This window comes from Coloeus monedula (assembly GCF_965178545.1).
Source record: "Coloeus monedula genome assembly, chromosome: 7".
Classification (NCBI taxonomy): Eukaryota; Metazoa; Chordata; class Aves; order Passeriformes; family Corvidae; genus Coloeus; species Coloeus monedula.
Window position 1 is genome coordinate 20,263,938 of NC_138787.1, and position 9,977 is coordinate 20,273,914.

The 9,977-nt window shown below is 35.5% G+C and overlaps 1 protein-coding gene across 2 annotated transcripts in view; it reads left to right on the forward strand.

Moving 5' to 3' along the window:
• TLK1 (tousled like kinase 1) overlaps positions 1–8,188 on the forward strand; it is a 68,653-nt gene extending 60,465 nt beyond the window's left edge. For both annotated transcript variants that reach the window (XM_082284882.1, XM_082284881.1), the window contains exons 18-21: positions 442–577; positions 3,022–3,133; positions 3,425–3,532; positions 6,469–8,188. In XM_082284882.1, coding sequence (XP_082141008.1) covers positions 442–577; positions 3,022–3,133; positions 3,425–3,532; positions 6,469–6,645 — 533 coding nt within the window. In that variant the 3' untranslated portion in view covers positions 6,646–8,188. The remainder of the gene's footprint in view (positions 1–441; positions 578–3,021; positions 3,134–3,424; positions 3,533–6,468) is intronic.
• The last annotated feature ends 1,789 nt before the right edge of the window (positions 8,189–9,977 follow it).

The window sequence follows — 9,977 nt, forward strand, 5'->3', positions numbered from 1 at the left end:
TTCTGCCAGAAAAATAATGAAACTTCATTGTAACTAGTATACTGCTGCATTCTGGTGTTTCCTGTCTCCATGTTGCTGTTTCTTTGCTGACCAGCCAGCTCCCAGCTGAGAGAGCCATTTCAGATCATGATGGTAGCTGTGAGAGTTCCTGAAACTGCACCGAAACTTGTCATAGTCAAGTTACTCTAGACTTGAGGATGTAAAGATGATGTAAATGTATCTCTGTTGGTTTAAGCATGGTGGTAATAACACCAAGGTTGTGGGTTTGGTCATGGGTCCCTTTTAACCCAGACTATTTTATGATTTTGGTTCTATAAAATTGTCACTTACCCCTCATGAAGTTAGATGTTCTTGAAAATTGAACCTGGTTTTGAAAATCATTAATTCTGTTAGCTTTTTTTAAAGTAATTTTTCTTTTTTTTTTTTTTCTTCTCTGGATAGGTAATATCCTTCTTGTAGATGGAACAGCATGTGGAGAAATAAAAATTACTGATTTTGGTCTGTCCAAAATAATGGATGATGATAGCTATGGGGTGGATGGAATGGATTTAACTTCACAGGGAGCAGGAACTTACTGGTAAGGCCTGGTTTGATTTTGCTGTTTAGACTTTGGATCATTGTTCAAATTTCGTAAATGCTGTCTTATAAAGCCAATTTGGAGGGACAGCTAGGACTAAAAATATTAACATGGATTACAAACAAAGGTGTTTGTGCAGTACTGTGATGCTGGTATTCCCAAACGTTAGAAGAATAACTTAGCAAGTAAAATAAGAGTGTGTGTGTTATTTATTTCTTTATCTTTATTTATATGTATATATATATATTTATAAATAAATAAATATGGAGGTGATCACTGCGATTTAGAAACATGGTTTCCTCTGAAGAAGCAGATATTTAATCTTTGGCTGCTGGTGGTTGAAGACATTTGACAGAGCTGTGATGATTAAGTGTGGGTGCTTAGTACTTGAAAATTGTAGGACAGGAATTACCAACAGGTAATGTCCTTAGGACAAAAGACTATTCACTCTTCCTTCCTAAAGGTTAATGACAGCTCAGCAGCTGTGATTTACTTTTTGTGTGCACTTGCATGCTTGTCCAAAACACTGGAGTTTTAGAGCTGCCAAAGCATAGGAATGACAATAAATATTTCATTGCTTACAGAAAATCTGTTTTTAGAATTTGGTCTCTAAAGATGCAGGTTCTTCATGGCACAGTAACTATTTGAGCCTCGGTATGTGCTGGCCTATGTCAGGGTGGGTGGATTAGAAATCCTGTGTTGGCCAGGTCATTTCCTCACAGAGAAGCCAGTGTCATTCCCATTTGCTTTGCACCTCCTCCTGTATTCAGGAGTTGCATGTAATAAAGTTTTTGCCTTTTCATTCAGAGATTTTAGAAAAGGAAACACATCTACTTCCACAAATGCCACTGTGCACATGCTGTGAAAAAAACGATTACTCAAGTTGAAACATTTTAGAAGTGTTAGGCTTTTGCTACTCTTTTTAATGCTTTACCTATTTAAATGTTTTCTTTTAGGAATATATATCAGAAAAATTTTGGCCTTTGGGTTTCATCTGGAATGCCTCAGGCACTAGTGGTGCTGCAAACTTGAGTAAAAAAGGATCTGTAATCGTTACAGATTCCTGATGAATCTCTGCATTTCTAATTCGTACTTTCTCTGAGCCCAAAATCTTCATTAGGGAGGGTAATACTTAGAGTGAGTTTGAGGTTGGGAATGAGTCTGTTCAAAGTACATTGCACAAACTGTCAGCAGCATAGCCCTGGAAGGGATTTCCTCAGTGACTGGGTCCAGTTACCTGCCTTCCCAGGCAGTTAGGTTATATAATCTCTTTTATAAACTTCTAGATGTTTATATTAAATTTAGTTAGTGTTTTGGCCCCAGTAATCTGATTTGAAGTGTCTTCTGTAACCTCAGTTCTCTGATCATTAGAAACTTAATCCTCTAATTTACAGACTATATTTATTTGTGGCCAGTTTATACTTGTTTGTTCCTGTGCCAACATTGTCCTCCCTCAAGTAGGTAGTGGCCCCTTCCTAGTACTTGCTCCTTGGTGTTTTCAGAGCCTTCACTTTTTTCCCCCTGAAATGTAGGCTCTTCATTCTTCAGATCATTTTAGTAACCTTCTTTGCATTTGTATCACTTTAAGATCACTTGTCTTGATTGTTGTAATCAGAATTGTAGACAAGTATTCCGGAAGAGAGTTTGTGATACTGTTTAAAATTATTTCATTTTCATCTCAATTTTCTGCCTATTTCCATTTCTACAAATATTTCTTCAAAGTTTCTATTTAAGTCTTACACACTGTTGACGAAAGAGTACCTGTTCTTTAGTTGCCCTAATAGATTTTTTGCTTTTTTCAATTTTAAATATTACAGTCAATAATACTTGACTGCACTTAATACATTTGGAAGGTTTTGTTTGCTTTGTAAAGGAAGTTCCATTTCACCAGTTATTCTGTAATTCAGGAATGGCATGGGAACTTCCTCAACTTTCATTAAGTAAAGTTCTCTTTCTGCAGAATATAGGGACAGAAATAACAATTGCCTTTGTCTATCATATATACCCCTCTGGGTAATGTTGCCATTTTTATTAAAAATTTGGGTAAAGGGCCTTTAAGCCATACCTGCTTTTTTTTTTTTATTTCTAACCAGGCCTTACTGAAAAATGCCCTATTTGGCTTTCATCTTTTCTTTTTTTTGATAGATGGCTATGGTTCATATTTAACCTGGGGTCCCAATTAAAAAAAAAAAAAGTGATAATTGGCTGTTTAGGTAAAAAAAGTTTGTATATGTGCTTGTGTGAACTAGGCCCCTCTATTTGACTAACTGTACAAAAGCTGCATTGTCAGTTTTGATGGGTTGCAGGGTGTTGGAATGCAGATTGTAGGGCAGCTGTCAGTCGAAGCTCAGGGATGTGTAGCTGAAGTGTTTGTACAGTTTGACAATTGACCGCGTTCTAGTGATGCCATACTTAGAGAATGAAATACATGTTTTGTTTTCCAGGTACTTGCCTCCAGAGTGTTTTGTAGTTGGCAAAGAGCCACCAAAGATTTCTAATAAGGTTGACGTGTGGTCAGTTGGAGTAATCTTTTTCCAATGCCTTTATGGTAGAAAGGTAAGGAAAAGATTTGAGATCTAAAGAGTTTTAGTGCAGGTGCCTGTTCTCAGTAGACTGTGAATTGCATTTGTAAAAACATGAATCTGCATGGAAAATTACTTGTGGTTACTTTTTGGTGGTGTACATTGATTTTTGCAAAAAATTAGAAAATCTTGCCTGTAACTTTTTTATTTGCAGAAGGGTTGACAGTTTGTATTAACACTGCAACAACATACTGTAGCATAAATATTTATGAAATCAAAGTAGTTGGATAAATCTCCTGAAAAAAATAATGTGCTTATTTTGCAGCCATTTGGCCACAATCAATCACAGCAAGATATCTTACAAGAAAATACAATATTAAAAGCCACAGAAGTTCAATTCCCTGTCAAACCTGTTGTAAGCAATGAAGCCAAGGTAACTTTTAATATAATCTTTGAGTAAAACATTCATCTTAAAGGATTCAGCTGTAAAATTGTTGTTAAGCCAAGAGTGCTGTGGGACATAATAACCAAGTATGTAAAAAAACATAATTGAGAACTAGTATTGGGATGTTTTTATTTAAGCAGCCTTATTCTGGGGCTTCTCAAAATCATGTACTTCAAAGCAAAACTACATATATATATAATCCAGAAATTTGCAAGTGGTTTTAAAGTAGGCCACCTCAAAAATTGTCTGCTTCGCTTTTTCCCAGAGGACCTTATGTGTCTCATTCAGGCTGTCTCAGTAGAAGTTCTTGTGAAGTGCTGCTGCTAACGGTAACAAGCTCTTTCTGAAAATAGTGAATGTTCTTCTCTGCAGCCTTATTGGCTGGAAGAACTATTTGACTACCAGGTACCTGAAGGATATGACCAGTAATACTCTTCCCCTTAAAAGGTCAAAGTCTGTGTGTATTAACTTAAAGCTGAGTTTAGAAACATGAATTTTTAAGATTAAGAATCTAGAAGATATTTTGATGCTGATTCAGGAAATGAAACTGCCAAAATAGTTGATCTGCCACAAAGGTGTTGATGGCATTGTGTACTGTATTTAAAAATCTTAGTAATATCAAATTCCTCTACACAAACTGTCTATTCAGAAACAGATTAAGGTTGTTTCCCAAATGATTACTACTGTGAGCATCTGCAACACAAATCCAATTCTGTGAAAGTGGGAGAAAATGTTTCATGTTATGTGCTTGCAAAAACTCTCCCAACTTTTGAAAAATATATTCATGACCAGTAGAATGCTTATTGAAGTTTCAGCAACTAATTAAATATACTTAGATTTGGGACACAAGATGCCAAAAATTTAGGAATGTTAAGATTCAGCTTCTAAAGATTAAATGGAAAGGAAACCTATTTTTAGAGGCAGTAACTTCCCAAGAAAATAAGTCTTTTGGGCACATAAACCTTCTTTTACAAGTGGTGGTGTATTTCTGTTCATTAAAGTTTCTAAAAGTAGTGTTAGTGAGAGAGTTGCAGTTAAGGTTATGAAAGACTGGTTGAAGAATTGTAGTTAGTACTGGGGTTTTTTTTGTGGTTGAGGTTTTTGTTTGCTGTTCTTTATTTTTTTCACCCTCATTTGAAAACACTATCCCTTGAAAGCAGTTGACAGATACCCATCATGTAACTGATAACATTACATACTAAGAGTTTATGTCTGTGTCTTTTAACTTTGCATTTCTTTGTCATTAGTAGTTTTTATATAGAGGATGTTAGGAAAGAGTACATAGTTCAGCACAGAGAATTGGCAACTTCTTGCATTCTCTGTGTATTTGCATGCTCTGTTTGAAAGACTAAAATAAACTTCCAGTGTTCTCCACTCATATTAACCATTGTCATGTTAGCTTTCAGAGAGAGGGAGAAATTATTCTCTGGTGGAAATGCTATAAAACAATTTTAGACTAACTTCTTAATGCAGACCATTTACAATGACTGTGTAGAATCCAAATTGTTCTTCAGATTTATAGGCTTGGCAGTTGGAAAAGAACAGCTTGTAAACTGAAATTCTGATTTGGAAAACACAGAGATTAAATAAATATGGAACCTCAAATGACATTGTTAGTTAGTTTTCAGACTGTAACTGTCCTTTGATTCTCCTCACTGTTTCCTGTTTTGTGCACTGGTCTCCTTTGCTTCACACTAGTTTGGCTACAGTGCCACAAAACTGTGAAGTATTTTAAAAACATTTTACACAAAAAGTGTTACTCTGAGGTTCTTGCAAATAACTGTTTACAGTTCATTTGTTTTGAAGGCTTTATTGTGAAGAATTTTATTACAATATGTAATATCCAAGAACATGTGAATATATACTAACATATGTGCATGATTATTATATTGTACCTTGTTAATGCTGGATATGTAAATGATAGAAGTAAATTCTAGCATGATTCTTCGGAACTTGTATCACAGATTTTCTCCTTTAATCTCCAGTTTTTAATTGGAGCAAAGAACAAACAGCTGAACAGATTTATCGAAGAAGATATATGTAATTCTTTTAAATTAAGTTCTAAATTAAGTAATGATGTACTAATCAGTTCTGTAGCAATAATAGGGATTTCTTATCATTAAGTGTTGAAGCCCAGGCTCTCAGGAGACCAAATGTTCTGTGTGCTAGACATAAGACTTGACAGAAACTTTCAGCACAAAATGATTGGCATACACAGGATGGACCTAAACGTAGGGATGACATAGTGACTCAAGAACAGTTGTGAATTTAGCTACTGAGTTTTTCAATTGATTAAACAATTTTAAGCAGGTGTGATTGAGTTTTTCATGGGAAGAGAGTTTCAGCAAGGTAGTGGTTTCCTAAATATTCTCTTGCCTATTGAGCACGGCAACCATCATTGTCAATTTCATGGTTTGCTATACCCTGTCATGGCACATGTGGAAATGCCTGTTTTCAGAGTCAGCTAAAGCATTGAAATTCTGTCCCTACGTCATCCACCTATTCTTCCCCACTGAACTCAATGGTTTTAGAAGCTCATTGGATAAAGTAGAAAGGTCTTGTTTCTCAATCCTCTGACACTTCCTGCTGGTTTTTATTAGTCTGTTCAGGCATAACACATGCAGAAATCTTAATTGGTTGAGGTGCTAATGTTTTACTTGTAAATATAGTTCCTAAACGTGGAAATGCATATTTGAAGTATGATAATGTGAAACCAATAAATTTGCTGATTTTTTTCTTTCTGCCATGATGTTACATTTTTTCAGTGGGCTCAGCAGTAAAATGTTACATTGTCATTTGAATTGAATTATTTAAGAACAAGAATTTGTTTAAAAGCTAGTTTATTCAAGAGGCCTTTCCTATTTGCCTGAAAGCAGATGTAAGTATTTGGAATGTTATTGTAACTTCCTACATTTTTTTTCTAGGCCTTTATCAGACGCTGTTTAGCATACCGAAAAGAGGATAGATTTGATGTCCACCAGCTGGCTAATGATCCTTATCTTCTCCCTCATATGAGGAGATCAAATTCTTCAGGAAACTTGCATATGACTGGCCTAGCAGCATCCCCTACACCACCTACTTCAAGCATTATTTCGTACTGAAATTTCTCCAGCTGAGGAATGGGTTGATACCTTTGTTTAGTTTCCAGATACAGACTTGAGCTTGAAAGCATTTGAGTGTTTTTACACAGGACAAGTTTGATAACTGTGTTTTCAGACTGAAGTCCTCCTACATAGTGTCATTTGTATGATTGGAATGGATCATGGACTGTGAATAAATGTACCCTTCTGAGAAACACCGTTAAAGTTTGAAGGATGAAGGATGACACTTCCTGTTACAAACTAGCAGGTATACTGTGTTTAAGACTGAAGAAAAGGTTTTTAGTTTTTTCTGGGGAACATTGTAAATAATCTTTTTAATACTTTAAAGTACATTGGTGGATACTGGAAAGTTCTAACATGAAGGGTAGTTTTTCATTATTTAAATAAAAAAGGGTAGTGAGCAAATTTGAAAACACAGGAAAAATTTGTGCCTGGTTATAAACTAAATGAACTGCCATCTTTCCAAGACATTGATCTTTTGAAACCAAAGTAAGGAGTGTGAGACAGTGAAAGATAATGTTCAGCATCAGATTTCTCTAATAAAATTGGAGTATTTCATTTGGCTACTCAGGCTTGTACCTCCAAAAATGTGGTAGGGTTTCACTGAATTTAGATTGGAAGGGTGATATGGAATTCCTGGTACTTATTTCTGAAATAGATTGCTAATTTTTAAATCCATTCAGTTTTTAAAAAATACTATACTTGCTGTGGTATTGAAACTTGTGAAACCTTCCAGGCTTCTAATAAAAGCAAGCAACAATATGAAACCAAATGCAAGCAGGTCATGTATAATGTTCTATGCAGGAATAATGATAAATTCCCTTCTAGCTCTATTGTAAATTGTTGTACAGATGTCACATTTTCAGTTAAATTTCAGCAATTTATTCCTGTACAAATGTTTAAAGTATGGCTTTTTCTAATTGGATATTGTATTTTTTTTAAGTCTCCCTCAAGGCGCTTTTAATTGTTGCTAAATGATGTTGCTTTTACTTTTACAAGAGTCAGATGACCTCCTTAAGGTGCGAGTCAACTGTACGAGAGATTGAGAATAGGCAATTTGTTAACAATCAAGGCATGTAAAGCAGATCTGTGTTGGCAATATACAGTACAGTTCTTTAAGTCAGTTTATTGCGTTCTCATCCTGCAGAGCGCATTGATAATAGATGTAGAAGTTGCTCATGGTTATTCTCCATTTCTGGAAGTTCCTATCAACAAGGAAATGTTTCTTGTGGCTTGTACAGATATTTTAAAATGTGAAACATTTTCTAACTGCCTTGTATGGTAGAAACTTATTTTTCAGAACAGTGTATCTCTCTCCTGTTCACTATTCTTTTTACTATCCCATTCTTGATGCTGAATACCTATATGTAATTTTGTCCATGTTGCAGAAAGAGGAGGCTGTATTACCACAGGTTTTCATTTAGTATTGTACAGTTAAACTGTTGCTCTTGTTTCTGATGTTGCAAGCCATTTTGTTTTCATTGTATATAAAGAAATGTTAACTGTCTCTTTAAGATGCTGCTGAAATTGTAGAGAATGTAGCCAAAACAGTAATAAACAACGGCAGTTGAAATTTCAAGGTTTTCATTGTTTTTACATTTCAGCGTAAGGCAAATCACATAACCATATCACTGATTAACATGAAAATATTTGAAGCAAACTCTTCTTAATTACAAACAAAAGGCCAATAATACAATAATTAATTTAAGTAACATTGGAGTTGAAAGGGGAAGATTCCATGAAACTTAAAACATCTGTCATGATGAGGTAACCAAAACTTCATTTCATTGAATAGGTGTCACAGAAAGAACTCGTAAGTATTTCAGTGGTCCTTCTTTAAATATTGAGCTGTGGAATAAGATTAGCTCATAGAATTATTAGAAAATTAGACTCAAACAGAATACTGGGACTCTGTCCTTTCCACTCTCTACAGCACAAGACCAAGTGCAGAGTTCAAGAAGAATGTGCTATAGCTGTAAGTTCACATTAGATTTCATTCCTCCTTATGCTGCATGTTGATAATGGAAATTGAATTGATGGTTTTACCACACAAAAATATGTAGGATAATGTTAACTGTGTTTTTATTTATTTGAAATATGTTATGGTTACCCATAGTAATGGTAAGTTAGGCAGTATATTAGAGAACTACTTAAGTACCTGAGAAATTTACAGCTACCTAAAAGAGGAGATCTATGTACAGACTTGTTTTTCCTATGGTTAGGATCTGGGAATAGACTGTTGTGGCTGAATACAGGACATTTAATTCAGCATTACAAGTATATGTTTCTGAAACTTAAACACTCACTTTAAAAGTGCTTCATACAGGAATTATTTGAAAGAAATAGCTTTCTCATCTCATCTTTTGAATCAAAGTTGCAAGATTTTTACCCAATAACACAGTTGTGTTTGTGTTAACATCTTGTAGTACTGTTAATGAAAACTTTGTATCCCCAAGTGGACTAACTCTGTGGTCACAAGAAGACTTCTGAGTTGTGTGTTTGGTGCCTGCTACTCAGCAGTTTGTACTTTTGGGATAGAAGTACCCTTGAGGCTGAGTTTAGGTCCCTGAATTATGCTGCTGGTGGAGTGCTGATCCACTTCTAGGTAATTCATGTGTCAGGTGTGCAGTCTGTATTTCATACCCATTTTACTAACTTCACCATGTGTCATCCATCACTCAGTCTCCCAAGCTTTCTCCTGATTTAACAGCAGGTAGACAAAAGAAATGAAGTTAAACAGCATCATGCAGTTCTTAACAAATCTTGGAAATAAAAGGCTTCCTTTAAATTCATAAATACTTTAAATGTCTGCACTGGAAGATTGCAGAATACTACATTACTATATAATAAAAAAAAAAAACCAACCCTTTACATATGAATTAAGTGACTGTAAGAGAAGTTATGGACTTTTAACTGAATGTAGTGCTACATCCTTGCAGCCAGAGTTAACATTGGGTGGCTTGTTCCAGCAAAACAATTGTGTTTTGGCACTATTTCACTTATATTAGCACTGAATTTATTCAGATTTCACTGTGGAGCATTGGACACTTTGAACTTGTCTATGCCAGTTGATAGATACCAATTTCGTGGAGGCCGGTCAATATTTTGACTTTCTGAAAAGTGCTTTTGACACTCGCAGAAAGTCGGGAAATGCATCCTGGCAGTAGCAGGCACGAGAACGAGCGCGGCCCGGGGAGCTCCGCGCTGCTGCGACCCGCGTGGCAGCCTAGGCAGGTGACTGCGTGTTTTAAAATCAGCAACCCCGAAAAAGAAAGCATATTTTGGAATTTAAAGCATCCTGCGTGTTCCTGCTCCAGCTTTGATGTCTTCCC